The 23,485-nt window shown below is 36.9% G+C and overlaps 2 protein-coding genes across 6 annotated transcripts in view; one reads left to right on the top strand and one right to left on the bottom strand.

The window, feature by feature from the left end:
- The window catches only part of SCLT1 (sodium channel and clathrin linker 1), a 217,658-nt gene extending 215,353 nt beyond the window's left edge, over positions 1-2,305 (bottom strand). For both annotated transcript variants that reach the window (XR_015250225.1, XM_086704243.1), the window contains exon 1: positions 1,711-2,305. Coding sequence is in view for 1 of the 2 variants with exons in the window: in XM_086704243.1 (XP_086560369.1) it covers positions 1,711-1,744 (34 nt within the window). In the remaining variant the exon portion in view is untranslated. The remainder of the gene's footprint in view (positions 1-1,710) is intronic.
- An 89-nt stretch (positions 2,306-2,394) lies between these two features.
- CB1H4orf33 (chromosome B1 C4orf33 homolog) overlaps positions 2,395-23,485 on the top strand; it is a 131,300-nt gene continuing 110,209 nt past the window's right edge. For 2 of the 4 annotated variants that reach the window (XM_025922058.2, XM_025922061.2), the window contains exons 1-5: positions 2,395-2,622; positions 13,312-13,501; positions 18,411-18,471; positions 20,984-21,035; positions 21,395-21,594. In XM_025922058.2, coding sequence (XP_025777843.1) covers positions 13,321-13,501; positions 18,411-18,471; positions 20,984-21,035; positions 21,395-21,594 — 494 coding nt within the window. In that variant the 5' untranslated portion in view covers positions 2,395-2,622; positions 13,312-13,320. Of the gene's footprint in view, positions 2,623-13,311; positions 13,502-18,410; positions 18,472-20,983; positions 21,036-21,394; positions 21,595-23,485 lie in introns of those variants that run through there. The other 2 variants (XM_025922059.2, XM_086704245.1) reach the window with 2 other exon arrangements.

Here is a 23,485-nt window from a genome sequence, read left to right as displayed (position 1 = left end):
ATATTTACCTCAGGTGGTGTCCAGGTGTTTTGTCTAACTGGGTAATCTACCCAGCTGTAAATGGCACACTAGGTCCAGTTAAAACAAAAAAATGGCTAGCTCACTCCTCGAAAACTCATTGTTTCTGTGTAACTTAGGTACCTTCCCCACCCCAACCAAACTACTTATCACCCAGTTCTTATCCCACACCACTCAGCTGATGGCTAGCTAGTCTTCCTTAGGGATGGCAGATACTCCCACTTAAAACACAGAAATAATAATATAGTACCATTACAGGGCATTAATAATTTTAAATATACATAATGCACTTAATATGGACTAGAAATCATGCTAAGCGATTTACATCATCTCATTTAATCCTTACAACCCTATGAGAGTTATTGTGCTATTATACCCATTTTAGAAATGAGAAAACTGATGCACAGCGAAGCTAGGGTCAGGTCAAAGACCTGAAAAAAGAAAAAGCCAGGATATGAACCTAGACAGACTCAATGTAGAGGTTGAGTCTTTAACCACTGGTTTTTGTTTTGTTTTTTTTGTTTTTTTTTTAACCACTGGTTTATAAAGCTTTCAAAATGGAACTTACTACCTTTTTTCCCACCTTCCCACTCCTTAACACAAAAATCTCAGTTGCCCTCTACCTCTTTCTCTCAAATTCCCTAATCTCCAATCACCGTACTACCTTAGCTCACCCCTTATGTGAATGGTAACAATAGTCACCTAACTTGTACTCTGCTAAAATGCATGTTCCTCATAACAGCCACACCAGGCTTTCCAAATCACAATCCGATCATGTTACTCTCAAGTGAGTTCCTTTCCCTGGCTCCAATAACCTGTGTTATGGTCCAAACTCAACACACAGAAGACAAGGCCCTTCACCATCCAGCCCCATTCTTCCCTTTAGGTCTACTTGCTATTTGCCTATATAAACCACATTTCGTACAAGCCAACCTTGTTCCAAGTCTTTCACAAAACATAGTCCTAATTCCTTCAAAGCTGCAATACTATCCTCTTTGGGATACCTACACAATTCTTTATCTATATTCATATTAGTACTTCAAGTTTCAGGCCAAATGACACCTTTCTTGACCACAGCTAATAATAATCCTGTAATAGTCAATATTTGTTTACCTCTATGTGTCAGATAGTATTCTAAATCCTTTACATATTTAATACTCATTTAATCATTCCAACAACCCTATAAGGAAACTGAGGCAAAAGAGCGGTTGCTTCCACTTCAGTGTATTTATGGAATTTACACATTTCTTTTCTCAAATTCTTGGAAGGTAGAACTGTCTTCCTCATCTTTGCAGCAGCAGCTATGTCTGTACAGAGTCTGGCATAACTGAAACAGGAGTAGTTCAATAAAAATCTATTTACAAATGGCCAGAACTGTGCCTCTAGGTTCTAATGGCAAACTTGGAAACTCCTCCTGGACATTAGCCTTCTAATTTCTCCAGTTATGCGAGGAGCATAACAACCATGTTTGGTGTCTAGTAGAGTTCCATATAAGCTAAAGGAACGTACAAGGATTTACCAAACGGTTCTGCTTAAGTACATACACATCCTCATGCATACCACCAAGCTTTTTGTAAAGCTAACTTTTTACAAATTTCCATGCACCGAACAGGCATTCGAAAAATGTTAGTTGGTTAGCGATGACGACATTAAACATGTAAGAATTCTCAAATAAAAGAATATGGAGCTTACTTTGGTCTCTCAGAAAGTCGGTTTCCGTGGCCATTTCGATACAATTTCAGTCTGGAGCTTTTACCACCTTCACTTTCTTAAAAAACAAAAACAAAAAAACCCCAGAGAGCTCGCTGTCCGGGAAAGCTAAACTAAAGCAACGCTGGAGGTTGTCAAGCACTCAGCAGTGTAATCAGTATCCTACTCACGCGGCGTCAACAGCCCCGCCGCGCCTTCTCCTGAGTCCCAGCCGAGCCCCTCCTCGCTCAGCCGACAGACTTCAGGTTTCAGGTTTGCTGGGGACCCGCCAAGTTAATTTTGTTCCACGTTCGTTCGAATCCCAGCCGGGTAAAAAGGAGACGCGGGTGGATATAGACGTCCCGCAGGTCACTCGGGGTCGTGTCGGGCCACTTAGGAGAGAGCCAAGGAAGCCAGCCAGGAGGCCGGGTGGAGGCGTCCTTGAAGGAGCGTTTCGGGGGGGGGCGTGGGGGGGGCGTTGACTTCAGGACCGCGGGGAAACCCGGGGCCAACTGCGGAAGTCCACCCGGCCCGCCCTACGACTTTGAAACCGGTGCCCTGGACCGCTCCTTGGAGACGGTAACGCCGCCTGCGTCACTACGTGAACGTCCATGCTTACGTCATCGCGCTTCCTAGAGTCTTTACACGCTATTGGCTATTTGTCAAGCTATAGGCGGAGCTGCGATAACCTGGATAACAGGGAATTGAGCCACTAGCGTGGCAGGGGCGAGCTGGCTCCTTTCGGTCTTCCTGTGGTGGAGTACGGTGTTTCCGTGTTTGTGTTTATGTGTGTTTACATCCCAAGATGTAAACGTAGGTAGGGCATAAAATACATATTTTAAATGTTCTCGGGATCTTTGATACCTAGTACTTCTGGACTGGGAGAACGTGCTGGCCAAAAGGAGTGAGTGGAAAGTAAGTATATTTCTGGAGCTGGAGGGAGAACCCATGCTGGCGGCTTCCGAGTCCACCACCAAGGCTGACCTTCTGGAGGATTTTTGAGTATGGACTTGATTTCCAGAAGCTAAGTACGATACTGCCCCTCTGGGTCTTTAGAGAAAGGAAACACCTCTTTAAATATTTAACTGTGTGTCAGTAAGGCATGTAGTTACAAGTACTCCAAAGGTCCTGCAAATTCAGCAGTTATTTCTTTTTTTTTTAATTTTTTTTAATGTTTGTTTATTTTTGAGACAGAGAGAGACAGAGCATGAACGAGGGAGGGTCAGAGAGAGAGGGAGACACAGAATCCGAAGCAGGCTCCAGGCTCTGAGCTGTCAGCACAGAGCCCAACGGGGGGGCTCAAACTCATGGACTGTGAGATCATGACCTGAGCCGAAATCAGCGGCTTAACCGAATGAGCCACCCAGGCGCCCCAGCAGTTATTTCTTTAGAGATACTTTGCTTCCTTAAAAAAGAAGAAAAAAGTTACATTGTATTGCAAGAAAATATTAGACAAAACTTTAAATTTTGGGGTAAATTACAATTATCAGAATTAAAAATTGATTTTGTCTGAATATAAGCCTTATCTTACTATTGGAGGAAATTTCAACACTAGCAATAAAAATATTAACTTGAAGCTAGCTTTAATAGATTATGGTTCTGCCAAATATGTTTTATTGAAATGGTTTCACTAGATATGTCAAGATGTAGCTCCATTTGGCTTTCTCTTTAACAGTTTAAGTTTTGTTGTTCTGTACTCATAATGCTATATAAATGATATAATGTTAGCAGAATATATTAAGAAGTTTAAAAAATTTGTCCCACTATGTCCATTTATGTATTTGAAATCCTGAAGCTTTCTCCATACTCCCTATTAAAGATGAGGTGGTCCCTTCCTCTAAAGGCTGGCTGTCAAATATGGAGGTATATCTAATAACCACAAAAAAGTTTAGTTTAGCTTTGTGTCAGTGAAGATTGAACTTGATCTGGTTTTGGTAGCCTTGAAGTTAACCCAAAAACTTATTGGAAGGAGAGATTGAGTGGGCAAGTTTCAACTCTTTTTTGAAGGTCGGTGTATGACTTTTCTTCATGAACTCTTCACTGACTCCCCAAGGACTTGTTTTTAAGTTCTCCTACATTTGAACCTGTATTTTGTCATATTGTAGTTTAATTTGCCATCAAATAGTAATAAATTTAATTCTACATTTGTAGAAGTTATAGATGTTAATATATATTCGTGCTGGCAAAGAGTACCTTCTGGATATAAATGATGAATTGTCTTTGCATTGCATAAATTAAATATCTGAAGTTGGAATTTTTATCTCTGTACTTGAACTATCTGGTTTATACAGTCAAGTTCAATACAAACTGTAGTTTTGGGATTTGGTGTTTGTCTGGGGGGGGGGGCTGGTTTACAAAACTCAGCTAGTTGAATTTCTGAATTTCAGTGGAGTTTTTTCAAAAAATTTTTCATCCTTATGAAACAAAATTGTGATGATTCCACTTATCCTTAAAGTATTGCCTCTAGTGTTGCTTGGTTTTAAAGGTTCCCTTGTGTTCTCTATCCAAGGAAGGTGCTTCCTTAATGCTTCATGCATTGTTTTGTAGTTTGTCTCCAGGCTCCTGCCTGGAACACAGTAAGGGCTCAACAGATATGTGAAGAAGGAATTAAAGAATTCAGTAGATGTGCTTCGAAAGTATTAATGTAATTGAGTACAAGGAATGAGAAGTGAGAGAAAAAAAGTACTTAGTATGTGTTTAACGATTCTCTAGCCCTAGATCTATTTCCTCAATAAAGAAAACCCTTGAAAATTGATAGCTTTTACTAATATTAACTTATTTAATAAATTGACATTGAGCACCCAGTACTATATGGAAAGCATCATAAAGAATACAAAGTTGGAACTTTAAGCTAGGGTGAAAACTGTATGAAACATTCTCTGGTATAATTAAATGCCATAAAAAACTGATTTTTAAGAAGCTCTTCATAATTATGTTTATTTTCACCAGCCAAGAGAAGCATGGCCTGGAAATTGGGAGCTCTCTTTTTAAGCTTGTCTTTTTTATTATTATAATTTCTGTAATATAAAATGATATGAAATCTCTCAAATTTTTAAGTGTACAGTATAGTAGTGTTAACTATGTGCACATTGTTGTACAGCAGATCTCTAGAATTCTTTCATCTTACCTAACTCAAACTGTATACCTATTGAACAATAACTCCTCATTTCCCTCTCCCACCCAAAGTGATTTTTATAAAACAAAAATAATTGTGGTAAAACAAATACAAAAGCTGTTTTTCCCCCAAAGCGGTTTTTAAAAGTATGCTATAAGCAAAATAAGTTTAGGCTGAACCATGTGAAATTGCAATTTTTACGATTTTTGAGTAATGGCTACACACTAATGTCTGCTCTTGCAGAGCAGGAGAAAATGGTGGTGACTTGACTTAAATATGTAGCATATGCACAGTATTCTCAGAGTAGCTATGAAGTTCAAGTGCAGTGACTCCTCCTGAATTAAACCCATAGATCCTATAGACATTTTGGTAACTCTCAGCAACCAAAATACAGAGTGATTCTATTATTTGGAAATATTGTAGTTCTGTAAATTATTACCTTTTCTTGAGAAGTTTAAAATTTTACACAAAATTGTGTTATGAGTTTGTGTCTAATCCTCTTTAGAAACAATAAGTTTACACTGGCATGAAAGAGACACTAAATGAAGGAAAATAGATTGATAAAGGCTCGGATAGTTAAGACTGAACCAACCAGAGCCATGATGTGTATCTCTAGAACACTTAACCATATTTTATGATCTCAAGGGTCAGTTAGATTCTCCTACCTCATAGTCTAGTTTTTTTTAAAGGAAAACCACTTAAGAAAGATGTAATTTTTTTTTTTAATTTTTTTTCAACGTTTTTTATTTATTTTTGGGACAGAGAGAGACAGAGCATGAACGGGGGAGGGGCAGAGAGAGAGGGAGACACAGAATCGGAAACAGGCTCCAGGCTCTGAGCCATCAGCCCAGAGCCCGACGCGGGGCTCGAACCCACGGACCGCGAGATCGTGACCTGGCTGAAGTCGGACGCTTAACCGACTGCGCCACCCAGGCGCCCCAAGAAAGATGTAATTTTAATGATTTCAACAGAAAAATATTTTTTAAGCAAACCTATATACTTTAATAATAACAGCTAATCTCTTATATTTACTACATACATGCTAGGCACTGTACTAAATATATATGTGTGTGTGTGTGTGTGTGTGTGTGTGTATATGTGTGTGTGTGTGTGTGTATATATATATATATATATATAATATATGTATGTATATATATCCGCTCACAAAAACCTTTGAAGCTAGGTCCTATTTTAAAATCCTTTTTACAGTAGTAACTTTCTGATGATCACAGTTGGAAAGTGCTTGAATTGGAATTTGACCCTAGGCAGTCTGGTTCCAATGTCACAATCTTTGACCACTATGTATATGCCTCCCAGTAGTGTAATATAATTTACATTTAGGGTAATATTATTTATAATGAGTGTAATATAAAATTAATTTACAATTTTTGCTTATAGGGCCAGTTAGCCTTTAGTTACATTAAGTGAATTATTGCTGTATGTGTTCTATTGTAATTTTTTTTTTCATGTTTGTTTTTGAAAGGGAGAGAGATGGAGGGAGGGGCAGAGAGAGAGAGGGAGGGGCAAGAGGATCCAAAGCAGGCTCTGTGCTGGATGTGGAGCTGGGATATGTGAACCATGAGATCATGACCTGAGCCAAAATTGGTGTTTAACTGACTGAGCCACCTAGGAGCCCTCGTTCTATTGTAATTTTAATGATTTATAATCCATTTTCAGATTGTTGCACAGTATTTATATTGCTGAATTACCCATCCTTCCCCTTCTAGACTGCTCAAACTTAAGTGGAAAGATTGAAAGTTCAGATATTCATTGGTAGTCTTTCAGCAGTTTTCTTTCCTGCAAAAACCAGGCATCTCGGCCTCAGTCCTCCGAGCCCCACCCCCAGAATGTGTAGGCAGCTGGGCGGAGCCTAAGGTTGAGCCCTCTCCGGTGACCCCCACAGAATCTAGTGAGCTGAGTGTGGTGCAGAAAAGAGCTTCCGGGTCTGTGTTCTCTCCTTGTTATGCGCTGTTCCCTCTGTCATTACTGGCACCTTCGACCAGTCTTGTTGGCTTTTTCTCTGGTAATTTATTTTTCCGCTGCTTTTGCTGGCATAGTTTACTCGCACTTTCGGACTGACTTTCTTCTTTCTCCGTTTCTCTTGTAAATGGGCAGGGGTGCAAGTGGAAGCAGAATGCAAACTGAAAATAATTATCGTGAGAAACTAGAGACAATTTCGTGAAAAAAGGAATTTGGAAATTTTCCTTGTAAAACGTTCTGTAGAGAAAACACCTTTTTCCGTAACTTAACCTTTGCAGAATGTTTTCCGTCTTCCAGGTGCTCAGTGTTCTGGGGTTCTGTCTTCTTTATCTCCCTTCATTTCCTTTTAAAGGCCTTTTCTCTAGTACAGCTAAAGCATGAAAATAATTTAAAAACTGTGACTTTTTTTGATGAAAGAGTAGTTTGAAGAATAGAGGTTAAAAATGTGGAAAAACACAGATTAACAAACATTCTTTTAAGAAAGTTTAAATAGGGGTACCTGGGTGGCTCAGTGGGTTAGCATCTGACTTTGGCTCAGGTCATGATCTCATGGTTGGTGAGTTCCAGCCCCAAGTCGGGCTGTGTGCTGAGGGCTCAGAGCCTGGAGCCGGCTTCAGATTCTGTCTCCCTCTCTCTGTTCCTCCTCCACTCATGTTGTGTCTCTTTCAAAAATAAAATAAAACATTAAAAAATAATGAAAAAAGGTTTAAATAGCCAACACTGAAATTGCATAATAGACTGGTGATCACCTTGAATGAATATATTCCTTCAATAATATTCCCAGTGTTCATTCTGACTTTTTAGAAATGTTCAGCATATGTAGAGTCAGAGAAGCGTCTATAGAGAAGAGGTGGTCACTATAGTCTTTGAGAGATCCAGCCATAAAATGGACTTTAAAAATAGTTTCAAATGATTCATTTATTTTTTGATAGTGATGTGTGCCTATCATAATATAAAATTCAGGTAGTTTTTTAAAAGAAAGTGATAATGGTTGCAAGTAAACCTCCCTTTCTGTCTTGTCTCAGGCAGTTAATTCCCTCAAAAGAGGTAACCACTGTCATCACTGGTTTCTTGTATATGCTTTTTGAGATACTATATGCATTCACAAGTATATATGCAAAGTGCCTTTTTTTTAATGAAATAAATTCATGCTTTTTGCACCTTGCTTTTTTCACTGAATATATTTTAGATATTATAGAGCCGCCTCATTTTTATTTTATTTTATTTTTTTTTTTTAATTTTTTTTTTTAACGTTTATTTATTTTTGAGACAGAGAGACAGAGCATGAATGGGGGAGGGTCAGAGAGAGGGAGACACAGAATCTGAAACAGGGTCCAGGCTCTGAGCGGTCAGCACAGAGCCCGACGCGGGGCTCGAACTCACGGAGTGTGAGATCGTGACCTGAGCCGAAGTCGGCCGCTTAACCGACTGAGCCACCCAGGCGCCCCAAGCCGCCTCATTTTTAATAGCTAAATTGTATTTTCTTGCTTAATAATAGTGTAATTTCTTTACCAGTCCTCTACTGATGGATATTTAAATTATGATATTAACTTGATATTTTGTTATTATAAATAATGTTGCAGTGAATGTCTTTATACTTATGTCATTTTGAATATGTGCAGGTATAATAACTCCTAGAACTAGAATTGAGTCAAAGGATATTTGCATTTTTTTTTTTGTTTTGATAGATATTGAGGGATTGCTCTTCACAGAGGCTGTGCCAGTAATGCCCCCACAACAATATGTGATTATTTCTCAGTGTCCTCTTTATTATACCATGTTACCAAACTTTTTGATCCGTGGAAATAGTAATGTATTGTTTTAATTTGCATTTCTATCATAAGTGAGGTTGAACATTTTGCATCTATTTTCTGTCAACTGTGTTTTCCTATTTTGCTGTTGGGATATTGAACTTTTCCTTACTGATTTCTAGGAGCCCTTTAAACATAATAGAAGTTAGTTATTTGTCTAAAATATGAGTTGAAGATGTTTTTGTTCCCAAACTGTCTTTTGATTTTGTAATGGTGGGCTTCTTTTCTTTTCTTTTCTTTTCTTTTCTTTTCTTTTCTTTTCTTTCCTTTCCTTTCCTTTCCTTTCCTTTCCTTTCCTTTCCTTTTCTTTTCTTTTTTCTTTTCTTTTCTTTCTAGAGAGCATACATGAGCCAGGGAGAAGGGCAGAGGGAGAGAGAGAGAGAGAGAGAGAGAGAGAGAGAGAGAATCTCAAGCAGGCTCCATGCCCAACACAGAGCCTGACGTGGATCCCGACATGGGGCTCGATGTCATGATCATAACATGAGCCAAAATCAGGAGTCAGATGCTTAACCAACTGAGCCACCCAAGCGCCCCTGTAATGGTGGTAGTTGTTTTTTTGTTTTGTTTTGTTTTTTTGTGGATGTAGGCAGACTTCTTCTGGTTTTGTTATTTTTATGCAGCCAAATGTATCACTCTTTTATGTCTTTTGGGTTTGGGGTTATATTTTATTTATTTTTTTAAGTTTATTTTTGAGACAGAGCATGCAAGCGAGGGAAGGGCACAGAGAGAGGGGGAAAGAAGATCTGAAGTGGGCACCGTGCTGACAGCAGTGAACCCGATGCAGGGCTCAAACTCACAAACTGTGAGATCATGACCTGAGCCAGGGTTTGACACTCAACTGACTGAGCCACCCAGGTGCCCCTGGGGTTATATTTTAAAAGGTTTTTTTTTCTACTATAAGGTTTTTTAAAAATTCATTTTTTCCATTTTTTAATATGGTTTTTATGTTTAAATTTTTGATTCATTTACATTTGAACATAATATACCAAACTATATTTAAATATATATACTATTTTTATATACTATTTAAATATAGTATATATTATATATAGCATATATAATATATTACTATTTATACTATGTATTATATATATTATATATAATATATACTATTTAAATATACTATATAAACTATTTATAGTTTGGTATAGGGATCCAACCTTATTAAATTGGACTGCAAAATGAACTAATTGATAATAGACCTGTTTGGTTTAGTTATACAAGACCGGTTGGTTAGCTACATGAGAATCATCCCTAACTCCCTAGAGACTTAAACTTTATTTCCTGAGCACCTGGTATGTCACCTGAAATAAAGTGAGTAGTTAATAAACCTTTTTAAAAAATTTTTTTAAACATTTATTCATTTTTGAGAGACACAGAGAGACAGAGTGTGAGTGAGGGAGAGGCAGAAAGAGGGAGACACAGAATCTGAAGCAGATTCCAGGCTCTGAACTGTCAGCTCAGAGCCCGATGTAGGGCTCGAATTCACAGACTGCGAGATCATGACCTGAGCTGAAGTTGGACTCTTAACTGACTGAGCCCCCAGGCACCCAATACACCTATGATAAACTAAATTGAAAGGACGTTTTTAGGTATGATATATTATCTTAGTTACTTACCACTGTTTTGGTTGAAAGAGAAATGCTACCACAAACACAGTTGATTTCTATTGCACAAAACCTTAGAATCATGAAATTTTGGATCCAGAGACTAGAATGATTATTTACTTAAGAAATAAATAATAAATTCCTATTACTTACAGGCATTCTAGTTGGGAATGGGGAGACAGTAAACATGTTGTAATGCTGTGAATCATGTATAGACAGTAGAGAGTGACAGGAAGTAGAGTGCTGCAGGGATGCACACTAGCACAGTTCACAAAGGACATGGACAGTTGAATTGTCTTTACTTCATATGAGTACACGTGCAAACAAAAAAATTGAGAGGTAGTGAGAGTTCAGCTTCAGGAGACAGTTCTAAGTATCCCAGGGAAATTGAAAGGAGACTGTGTTGTTTTTGTCTGGGTCCATGTTATATTTAGATTACATTGTAAACTAGTGGGTTTGACCATATTTTTAGGTTAATTTTGTTATAAACATTGTGTACATTTAGATTAACAGGAATGCTCTTTAAGCAAATTAACAAATTTGTCATTCTAATAAGGAAACTAAAGTCATTTATGCAGTTAAAGCCAAAGTTACATGCTACCCTTGGACATGTCATCCATGACACTCCTCCTTGCTGGTAGAAGTCTAGTCAATATTTCTTGCAGTAATTTTCAAACACTGCTCAAAGAAATCAGGGAAAAAGGCTAGTAGAAGGTCTTGAAGTTCCACTACTTTATACTCTCAACAAGAGTAGCTCTGCTTTTATATTTAATTTCTTCTGGACTTTTAAGTAAGATTACATTTTATAATTTGAAGTTATAGAGTAGTTTGTAATTTGAAACTCTAAAGTACATGTCAGTCTTACCACAAGACCCACCATGTGTGGATGGAAGTGACAAGCCACTTTTTAGGAGCAAATCACTGCGTGTGGTTTAATTCCATTTAGACATAGAGATGATTGCCTAGAATAGCTGGGCGTTGAGAATTCTGTAGTGGAAACCCACTGATTAGGATAGAGATCCCTTTAATGTGTGCAATATTTTTGTAGATATGATGGTCCTGTGGAGAATGAGTGAATCCGCCAAAACTTCCAAGTCACTAAGTTATATTTTGCCAGGATTGTAAAGCTCCAGGTTATGAGAATAGCATATTCTCTGGCATATTGGTACCAGAATCACATTTAATCACCATTTCTAACATCTTGATTTGTTCTTATTTCTTCCTGTATGCTTCAAGATGGTACTTAACCAGTACCAAAATTTGTGATAGAGATTTATCCATTTATACATGAAGAATGTGCCTTGATATTTCAACTAAGGATAGTAAAATTATGATTGAGGTATTTTATTTCACATAAAATCAGTACTAAGTTCTACAAAAATCAGTCAATTTATGCAGACTTATCACTCATTGAGCTTATTTTAATAATGAAGAACATAAATTGCTGAACATATCCTCTTCTCAAATACTGTAAGTTGCAAATGGATTGTAATGCCAGAATTATTTTATTTTAATTTTAGAGATTATCAATTAAAATTTGTTACCATGTAGTGAAAATTAGGAAGAGCTACTACATACTTTAGAAAAAGGTTTTCAAAGATCTTGGATTCTTGTGGGCCACCGAGCTTATATATTTGGATCTCCCAATGATTGGTACACAGTAGGTACTCAGTATCTATTCATTGAAATAAATTTATTCAAAACTTAATAACTTTATTATTTGCAGTAAAAACCTATGAAGCAAGGAAATGCATTCAAAGGTTTCAGATAAGGGAAATTGAAGTTTGGAAATAGCACCATTGCTAATCAAGATTATCTTCTGAACAAGACATAAGGACCTAATATAAGTTGAGGAATCCACCACTCCTAAAATAAGGTTTTCATCTCCTTACAGATCTCTGATGTACCTTCATTTTTCTTAATGTTTATTAATTTTTTATAGAGGGAGAGAGAGAGACAGAGTGCAAGCAGGGAAGGAGCAGAGAGAGAGGGAGGCACAGAATCTGAAGAAAACTCCAGGCTCTGAGCTGTCAGCACAGAGCCCAACACGGGACTCGAACTCATGAACCGTGAGATCATCATCTGAGCTGGCGTCGGCCACTTAACCGACTGAGCCACCCAGGCACCCCAGTGATGTATCTTCATTTGGGAAAACATGGCTTATATTAGTTCAGTTTCATGTGACCTTGGACAAATCTGTTTTCTTCATTTGTAATGAGGATAAAAATAGATCCTCTGCAAGTTTGTTGTGAAATTAAGTGAGATAACATTTATAAAATGCCTGATCCATAGTGTTTAAATAAAAATGTAATTTTATTAATATAATGCTTTCTTTGCATTTAATCCTCAGAGAAACAATTTAAAATGCAAATATTGCTTGTGTCAAGTGTATTTAGTCTATTTCAAAGTTTAGACGATGAATTCTGTCTATTTTTCAGTCAGAGAAGGGATTAACATGTTGTGTTTAACACTTGAAATATCAACAGTTGAGAAGGTTAAGAAAATCTGTACCCTGAGATCAAGGAAGACAATATTAAACTCTACTAACCTTCAAATAGTTGGAGCACCCCCCTTCCCGCAATTCCCACCCCAAAGAGAAAAGGGTTTTAGCCAAAAGAACAAGTGTTAACAGCAGTGCTTCTGCTGATTTGTAGTTATTTTTTTTATCAAATTGTTTTTTTATTATATAGATCTTGATTCCCAAAGGGGTCCAATACACCTGCACATTTTAGAATAAAAGATAAAGAATGTAGAAACTCATAGTGTTTATAATCATTAAGTACATGAATAGTTTCTTCAGTGGACTTAATTGGTTTTTAAAAATGATTTTGATATATTCTTTACAAGGTAACATGAGCTGCATTTAGACCTAGTCTTAAAGCTTTTTGGATCCAACTCCCTATCTTATAATAGAACTCACGTCCACAGTTTGCTATAACACAAATGGCCTTTTGACTCTCAGAACTGTGTGTCTGCCCCTCTGCTGCTTTCCTGCTATTTGACATTGACATTTCCATTTCATTTCTAACTATAGGAAACAATTGTATACGGTTAAAGAGTTTGTCTTATTTTTTTTTTTTTTTTCCTTTAGAGTCTTCAGATGGATTTTAAAATAGAATACACTTGGGATGGTTTTCCAGTGAAGCATGAGCCAGTGTTTGTCAGGCTGAATCCAGGTGATGGAGGAGTGGTGATGGAAGTTAGCGCCCCATTTTTCAATGATCCTCCAGCTCCACTTGGAGAACCAGGAAAACCTTTCAATGAACTGTGGGATTATGAAGGTAAGTGGAAGTACTGTATTTTATTGCAAACATAAATCTTTTTATAATACCCTCTCCTAGAACTATTATTTTATCTTGCTGTAAGGAAGTGTGTGCTCTTCTGAGCAGCTGACGTGTGCAGTTTCTTCCGTTCCCTACCAATCTCTTATTCTGACTTTTTCACCATCACCTGTGTGACTTCAGCTATATAACTAGAACAGTGAAAAATGGCAATTACAAATCCAGATTTTTAAATTGCTGCCATATTTCTTTCCTTTACTTCTGATACCTATTTTAAGAAGAGTTCAGCATTTCTGTTTTGTCGTTAAGTATCTTCAAATTGCCACTTTAACCTTATAAACCTTCTTTATGGAAGTTTGGGGATGTTTTACTTATAGAAATACTATCAACTTTAATATGAAATGTAGTTTTTATTTTATACTGACAATCTCACATGTCAAATGAAGACTAAAAGACATACCATGAAATTACATTTTGCCAGGTTTGCTATATGATCCCCTCCTAATGTATTCTAATTAAGCAACCAAACTTACATTTTGAAATACTCTTTATGATTCCATTCCTCAGATCACGAACCATAACTGTCCCTGAGAGAAAGTTCAAACCCTTCCTGTAAGATTTCAGAGTACTCATGGGTTGGGCTATCATATTCAACCAAAAGCTCTTTTTTTTGAATTAAAGTGTCATTGATACACTATGTTACATTAGTTTCAGGTGTACAGCATAATGGTCCGACAAGTCTGTGTATTATACTATGCTCACAAGTGTAGCTGCCATCAGTGTCCATACAATGCTATTACAGTACCATTGATTATATTCCCTTTATCTCTGTGACTTATTTATTCCAAAACTGGAAACCTGTATCTCCCACTGCCTTTCACCCATGTTCCCTGTCTCCCTCCAGCAACCATCAGTTTGTTCTCTGTATTTATGGGTCTGTTTCCACTTTTTATTTACTCATTTGTTTTGTTTTTTACATTCCATATATAAGTGAAACCGTATGTCAACCAAAGGCTCTTGACTTATGAAAGGCTAATGGTCTTACTATCCATGCATGTTCTCACCCATGTACCTTTTCTCATTCTATTCCCCCCACCTGTAATGCACTTAGTTCTAAGGTCTAATATAGGTTTCATTTCTTTAAAAAAAACCTTTGATGATTCTTGTAATCCATACAATCTGTATAGCATCTGTATAGCATGCATTTTGTCAGTGTTAACTTATTGTATGTAAAACATACATTATCTTTTACTGATACCGAACTTAAATATACCAGCTACCTACTGGTGTAGACACCAATGTGACTTAACTACTGGAAGTACAGACACCAAACTCAAGAGCTCCTAAACTCAACTCATTACTTCTGTCATAAACCTGCTTCTTTCCCCAATTGCCCAATTACTTAATACATCAGTTCACCAAATACAGAAATATGAGGTCTTTCCAATATATCCTTCTCTCTCACTCTCCATATTTGGATTTATTTACTGAGTCCTATCAGCTTTACCTCCTGAATGTTTCTCTAAGCTAGTTCTTCTTCATCCCCACTATCCCTGCCATAGGTTAGACCTTTATGATCTTTCACCTGGGCCAGTCAAAGCCTCCTTACTTGTCCTTTTGCCCTTGGCTTCATTCTTCACTTAGAAGCCAGAGTGATCTATCTAAAATGAAAATTCAAGGGGCGCCTGGGTGGCCCAGTCGGTTAAGCGGCCGACTTCGGCTCAGGTCATGATCTCGTGGTCTGTGAGTTCGAGCCCTGTGTCGGGCTCTGTGCTGACCGCTCAGAGCCTGGAGCCTGTTTCAGATTCTGTGTCTCCCTCTCTCTCTGACCCTCCCTTGTTCATGCTCTGTCTCTCTCTGTCTCAAAAATAAATAAACGTTAATAAAAAAAATAATTTAAAAAAAATAAATAAAAAAAATAAAATGAAAATTCAGACTCATAATTCAGGTCTTTACAAACCTTCTCAGGCTCCCTGTCCTCTTGGGATAGTTTCATCCTTCTTTTTATGATCTCTATATAAGATTTTCCATGACCTAACCCCTTATTCTCTTTGCAGCATTGCTTCTTCATGCACTTCAATGTTTGCCTAGAAAGACTGAACTGCTTGTAGTTCTTTAAGGGAAAATATTTCCTAATCATGTACATTTGATTATACTTCTCTTTCATCCTGGAATGCCCTTTTCATCATTCCTCTTCACCCAGTTCCAACTCATCTTTCAAGATGGAGCTTAGGTAACACCTTCTCCAGGAATCCTTCCCTAAACCACATTTTGGAGCTAAGTATCTGTTTTCTTTTTTCTTGTGGTAGCAACCCATACCTCCTTCCCTTTTGATGTTTTTATTAGAAGTGTCCACTTTCATGTCTGATTGGGTTGTAAGCTAATGAAAGTATTCCCAGAATCTGATACAGGGTTTAATTCAGAGAAGATGCAAAAATGATTTTAAGATGATTATGGAAAATAGTAATTAGAAGATGTATTAGAGTCTTCCAGAGAAACAAGACCAAGAGATACAGTGTGTGTGTGAGTGTGTGTATGTGTAAAGAAAGAGAGGGATTTATTTTAAGGTATTGGCTTATGCAGTTTTGGAGTCTGGCAAGTACAAAATCTTCACGGTAGAGCAGCAGGCTGGAGATGTGGTGAAGAGTGTATACTGCAGTTTGAGTCTGATGGTGTCTGCTGGCAGAATTCCTTCATGGTCAGGGGAAGTCTGTCTTTTTTCTGTTAAGGGATTCAATGATTGGATGAGACTCAGCCACATTATAGAGAATAATCTGCTTTACTAAAAGTTTACCGATTTAAATGTCAAATGTCATGTAAACAATACCTTCACAGAAACATCTAGGATAATGTTTGACCAAATATCTGGGTACTATGGCTAAGTTGACACAAAAATTAACCATCATGGAAGCATTCTAATTCATTTAGGTAAAAAACTTAGAAAGGGGCAATAAGCCTGAATCATTGATGGAACTGTATCCATGCTCAGCGAGGAGCCCGAGTGAGGCTTGATGCCAAGACCCTGGGCTCATGACCTGAGCTGAAATCAACAGTTGGATGCTCAACCAACTGAGCCAGCCAGGTGACCCTTAGCTATTTTATTATAAAAATAACACATGGAAAACTGGAAACAACATATATGTCTTCAATAAAGGACTGTGTGAATAAATTATAACATTCTATAGAAGAATACTATACAATAGTTTAAAAGCATTAGGTATCTATATGCTGCAAAGTTTTTTGTGAAAAAAGCAAGTTGTAGGCAATTATGATCCATATTTATTTTTTAAAATCCATGCAGGTAAAATAGATTGTAGAAGGACAGAAAACATCTGACAAAAATTTTAGAGCAAAGTGGAAAGAAAAGGACTTTGACTTTTTACTTTATATATGTTTATATTGTTTTAATCATTTATAAGAAGTATGTATTACTTTCATAATTAAACAATTTAAAAAACATCACATGCACAAAAAAGTCCAGGAAATTGTAAAGAAAAGAAAAATCACCTACGTGTATTGCCCCTATCAGAGATAACCAGTCATTTGTGTGCACGTGTGTGTGCGCGTGCGTGCGTGCACTCATACTTTGCATACATTTATTTTTTTATTTTTTTAATGTTTATTTATTTTTGACAGAGAGACAGAGTGCAAGCAGCGGAGAGGCAGAGAGAGAGGGAGACACAGAATCCGAAGCGGGCTTCAGGCTCTGAGCTGTCAGTCCAGAGCCTGATGCAGGACTCACACTCACGGACTGTGAGATCATGACCTGAGCTGAAGTCAAATGCTCAACAGACTGAGCCACCCAGGCTTTCCCCTTTACAGACATCTAGACACAGGCATGCATGCACATTCTTATTTCATGTACATTTCGTTATTGTTCTGCAGCCTGCTTATCACATATCATGGATATCTTCCCATATCAAAAAATATAATTAACTGTATATTTGATTGTAATGACTGTATTATATATTTTTGCATGGAATATATAAATTCCATAGTTTATTTAACAGCTCTCCCATATAACAGGAGTTTTACTTATATAGTGGGAAATAACCATTTAAATTTTTTTTTTTTAACGTTTATTTATTTTTGAGACAGAGAGAGACAGAGCATGAATGGGGGAGGGGCAGAGAGAGAGGGAGACACAGAATCGGAAGCAGGCTCCAGGCTCTGAGCCATCAGCCCAGAGCCCGATGCGGGGCTCGAACTCACGAACCATGAGATCGTGACCTGAGCCGAAGTCGACGCGTAACCGACTGAGCCACCCAGGCACCCCTGGGAAATAACCATTTAGATCATTCTAAATTTTTGAGCAATACTTTGATGACTGGCATGATATTTATTTCTTTTCCCAGTTGTCTGATTATTTTCTTTAAAAAAATTTTTTTTTAATGTGTTTTTAATTTATTTTTGAGACAGAGAGAGACAGAGCATGAGCAGGGGAGGGGCAGAGAGAGAGGGACACAGAATCTGAAGCAGACTCCAGGCTCTGAGCTGTGAGCACAGAACCCAACGCGGGGCTCAAACTCACGGACTGTGAGATCATGACCTGAACTGAAGTCAGACGCTTAACCGATTGAGCCACCGCGCCCCTGTCTGATTATTTTCTTAAGATAAATTCCTAGAAAAGAAGATAACTGTCTCAAAGTCTGTGTAATAATATTCATTGTTTTAGAACGTCACCCAACACGAGGCTTTATTAATATTTTTAATTTATGATGATCTGTTGTAGGAAAAAAATGATGATTTATTTCCTATGTATTTCTTCTTCCAGGCAATGCGTATTTGTTTTCCTTTGGGGATAGAATTAAAAATACTGAGTTAATTCATTTTATATTCTAAAAAATGAAGTATTTATTACTGAAGCAAAATCAACCTTCTCAGTATGTCTTATCTTTGTTTTCAAAAGTTGTGGAAGCATTTTTCTTGAATGACATAACTGAACAGTATTTAGAAGTTGAACTTTGTCCGTAAGTATAACATTTTTTTCTAACTCATTACTACATAATTTGAATACAGTTATTTCCTTATTATAAATTATATGGTCAGGGAAAAGCTCAACTAATAGGAGTGCTAATCTGAACTAATCTGAATTGTGTATAATTCTTTATTTTCAAGTTAGTGTATAACATATATTGTAAACCTTTGAAAATATTATGTTGATATTATTCTCAATTCTCTAATGTGGCTTGTTTTCTAATTGGGTTTTTTATAAAATGAAAAATCATTATAAATAACAAAACTTCCTCTCATTATTTATTCTAAAATTTGCATTATTATATATTAGCTATTCAGAAATAAAAGAAGATATAGATATAATGAATTGAACTAGTTTCTTTTCGGGAATCTTTTAAATGACTGGATTAAATTTGAATTTTATGTATTACATAATTATGTATTCCTTCTTTTATTCATCATTCAGCTATTGAGTGTATACTATGTCACTTTGTGTTCAATGCCAGGGATAAAAATTAAATCACACATAGCTTTTTTAAAGACTTATTAAAAAAATTAACCTTGGACTGTTGTTTAAATTTAACCAGTCCTTTGGGAACCCTTTTTACCTAGTTGGCAGTTTTTCCTATATATGCAAAAAAGTAATTTATGGCTACCTTTCATCTAAATTATGACAGAATTTAAATTAGTAAAATATTTAGTAAAGAAATATTTCTTTATATTGCCATTATTCATTTTAAATGACCTTAATTAAAAAAAATTTTTTTTTTAATGTTTATTTTCAAGAGATAGATGGCAAGCAAGGAAGGGGCAGAGAGAGAGGGAGACTCAGAATCTGAAGCAGGCTCCAGGCTCTGAACTATCAGCACAGAGCCCAATGCGGGGCTCAAATCCATGAGCTATGTGATCATGACCCGAGCCGAAGTCAGATGTGGAACTGACTGACCCACCTAGGCACCCCTTTTAAATACCTCTTAGTATCTAAATCCAGCAGCCTCTGTCCCTTTGTAGGGGGGGCAGAGTCCCAAACAGTTGATTTAAATGAAATTTTAGATATTTTTTTCTTTTCCCTTATTTTGATATCTTGCTAATTCTGATGTGGAAAACATAGATGTTCACAATTATATTTTTGAGAACAATCATATATTTTTGTGTGTACCTTTTAACTAACATGCCAGAATCTTTTGTTGAAAATACGATTAAACTGTCATATGAGGAAATAAAACTTCAACTGTTGTGTGATTATTTTCATCATACAGGAGAGAAACCTAAGGCAAATAGGCTTGCAACTTGTTTAGAAAGCAGTTAAGAACTTGGGTATGCTAGAATTCTAAAGTTTTATCCTTAGTTTTAAGTTCATTAGATGATACTATCAGTGTCTTTTCATAAAATGATTTAGTAGTATATGAATAGGATAATTAGATTCTCTTTTGTTTTTAAATTATATAGTAACTATTATGTATATAATTAATAATTCTAAAAGTTAAAAAAAATCCTTAGAGTAGTTTAGTTTCATATATTCCAGGACAGTTAATAATCAAGAATCATGGTTTTGCTTCAGGCTATCAACTCCTATGACAGTTAATTAGCCTCTAGGAAAGCAACATGAAGAATATTGTTGTTTTAATTTGCAAGGACTTTTTATTCCTCTTAGGATATTCTTAAGGTTGTATAATAATACAAATAAACAGAGAACTTTTAAGTGAAAATAATACTTCTGTTAGAATTATTTATTGAAGGAAATCCTTCCTGAAAAGCTTACAACAGACCATCTGAGGAGAAATGTTTAGTGTTTTCCAGAGACAGTAAATTTGTTTCATGTAACTACTTGAAATCCTTTGATTCTTACTGACCTGGCTCATCCCAATTATGCTCTCTTAATAGAATTCCTTCTGAGGATATATTTTGTTTATCTTTGAAAATGTAACATCAGTGTCTGAGCTAATGGTACAAATTAAAAAAACAGGAAAACACAACAGGCAGACGGATGGTGGAGAGTTGTGTGAAAGAAGAGATACAAATTAAAATCTTCAGCCTGTTGACTTGTGTTAGACAATCTATGTTTTTATTTCTTATCTTCCTGATGAGCATCAGTCTTTTTTTTTCTTTTTCTTTTTCCTTTTCTTTTTTTTTTTTAGCAGAAATAAACTTTAGTAAAGTTGTTGGATTCAGTCGTAGATATTTGTGCAAACTTCCTTTATGGTGTTTTAGTTTTCAAGATGGGTTTTATTATGCCATCAGATACTGTGGTATCCACTCCCCCCAATCCCTTTTTCATACTTTGCCTCATCTGACACATGTAGCTTTCTGCATTTGACTGCAATGGTCTGAAAAATGGTAAGCTTGAAAATCACATTTCTAAGTAACTGAACACACTAGTTCTCCCTATAATTATCCAATATTCATATTGCACCTTTTAATTATTTGGAAATTTAATATAAGCACACACACTGCAGGTATGAAGGAAAGTAAAGAAAATAACGTTTGTTTCTTTCAAACACTCATGAGGAATTTTAATTTTGACAGTCACGGACAACATTTGGTGCTTTTACTCTCTGGAAGAAGAAATGTATGGAAAGTAAGTAAATAAAAATATTAGACAAAATCCTTTAATCCATAAGGTATGTAGAGAGGTGTGTGTGTCTTATATAAAATGTTTCAAGTATAAATCTAAATTTACTGGGGTGCCTGGTTGGCTCAGTCGGTTGGGTGTCCGACTTCGGCTCAGGTCATGATCTCATAGTTCGTGGGTTTGAGCCCCGTGTCGGGCTCTGTGCTGACAGCACAGAGCCTGGAGCCTGTTTCGGATTCTGTGTCTCCCTCTCTCTCTCCTCCTCCCCTGTTCATGCTCTGTCTCTGTCTCAAGAATAAACATTAAAAAAAAATTTTTTTTAAAAACATCTAAATTTACCTTTTGTGTTTCACATGTTTCTATAGCAGGAGCTTGCTCTATCATTCAGAGTGTCCAGAGAAGAGACAAAATGGGAAGGCAAAGCTTATCTTCCTTGGAGTTATTTTCCACCAAAGGTGACAAAATTCAATTCATTTGCAATTCATGGGTCAAAAGATAAAAGAAATTATGAAGCTCTTTACCCTGTACCTCAGCATGAACTGCAACAAGGACAAAAACCTGATTTGTAAGTAGAAAATAAATGAAGATACGTTCCGATTCTGAGTTTTTTGGAATCTAATTTGTGGTAGAACAGTAGTAACATTTTTCATTCCAAGAAGACACGTGCACAAATACCTAGTAGAGTCTTATGTCCAGTGACGGTCCCCAGTAAATACTTGACAGACTGACTTTGGGCAGACATTGTCTCTCTTACTGCTGTCCGTAGAGCACTTACATTTCCATAGCGGCATGAGAAAAATGCTGCTTAGTGAGTATTGCAATGGCTAGTATAAAAATATGGTTTCAAATTCATTTATGATCCCTTTCAGAGCTAAATGGCCAGAGGCATCTATGTTTCCTGATGTGAGTGAGGGGTTAATAAATCTTTTCCCTTGCTGTTTAAGAATGTGATCTTCAGTCAACTCTCTAGCTCTCTTCCCCTGGTAACCTCATGATGATAAAAATGTCAGATATATTTTTAGGCAACATTGCTTGTCATAGTAATGACCCTTAATTGGTAAATTGATTCTGATCTGAGAGGAATTACAAATAAACTATGAATACCTGATAGGGGCAGCATGACTTTGGGATTTCCCCTAAACAGTCTCGTTCCCTGTGGGGATGTAAGAAACTATGCCTATGAAGTTATTATTACAAGAGATTTTGGCTCCTGTGGGGCAGCAGGCATGTAAGCTAAGGTATTGCCTACATTTTCTCATTTTGAGTCTTACCTCTTTGCACCTGAACCTGTCACGTAAGGAGAATATGATTCCTGCCCAGCTTCATAAATGCTTCATGGACTGCTGTAAACACTGCTCCCTTAGGAAGGAAAGGCACATGCTGTCCTGGGGCAAACTGAGATTCCTACTCTGTATCTCTCTGGGCGTACCTAGTGTGGCCAAGAGAGTCTGGTGTGATTGCATGTTTAGAATAGCCTAATAGATATCCTGGTGGGCTTTGTACCATGGTAGACTGACTTTCCTGCCTTTTTACCTTTAGAAAGTGCTATACTGCCATTCCTCTCCCTTTAGCTTTCACCTTCCTGTCACGCTCTTTACTCACTTCACCTTTATCTTTTCTAGCCAATTGCCTTTATTCTGCCTGACATACTTTTCCCTTTTCCCTTTGCATTTGTCCCAGTCCTGACCCTTTATCTTATCCTTCACTGTTTCCCTAATCTCTTTTTTTTTTTAATTTTTAAAACTAAAAAATTGAAGTATAGTTGAGACACACTGTTACATTAGTTTCAGGTGTACAACATAGTGATTCGATAAGTCTGTACATTATGCTACGCTCATAAGTGTAGCTGCCATCAGTCTCCATACAACAAATGCTATTACAATATATTCACTAGGCTATATTGACTAGATTCCCAAGGCTGCACTTTTTATCCCCGTGATTTATTCATTTTGTAACTGGAAGTTTCCTACATTGACCATGTGACTCTAAACCAGGTTCAGCCTGGCCAGGGGGGCAGAATGGGACAGGAATCCAGATGCAACTCCCTCAGGGCCCTCATATCAAGATGGCTTGTTTCTCTCGTTCTTCGCCAGCTAGCTAATGCCTTCCTGTATTCAGGCTCCTCGTTTACAAGTTATTGGAGTTTTACCCTAGATTAAAGTATGATTATACTATTGGCCAAGGTGGAGCCAGGGCAGAGTGATTTCCTACACAGCTGAGATCCACTGTAACTTGTTAGTGAAGCCTTTCTCTCCTCATTAAGCCACGATAGTTTAAATGGTTTTCCCAGAAAGGAGAGAACTAGGATTAAATCTCTTTTACATTAACTGCCCTTGCTTTGACAAAATCGTCTATTCTCTATAATCTATTGAGCTGAAGCTTTAAAAACAATTATCTATATGGCATATAAAGTATATAACACTTTGAATGTAAAAATATCTGTAAGAGTATAATAT

This window comes from Puma concolor, chromosome B1 (genome assembly GCF_028749965.1).
Source record: "Puma concolor isolate L17-30 chromosome B1, mPumCon1.1.hap2, whole genome shotgun sequence".
NCBI classification, from domain to species: Eukaryota; Metazoa; Chordata; class Mammalia; order Carnivora; family Felidae; genus Puma; species Puma concolor.
The sequence above is the reverse complement of the archived record's forward strand: the minus strand, read 5'-3'. Positions and strand labels throughout refer to the sequence as shown.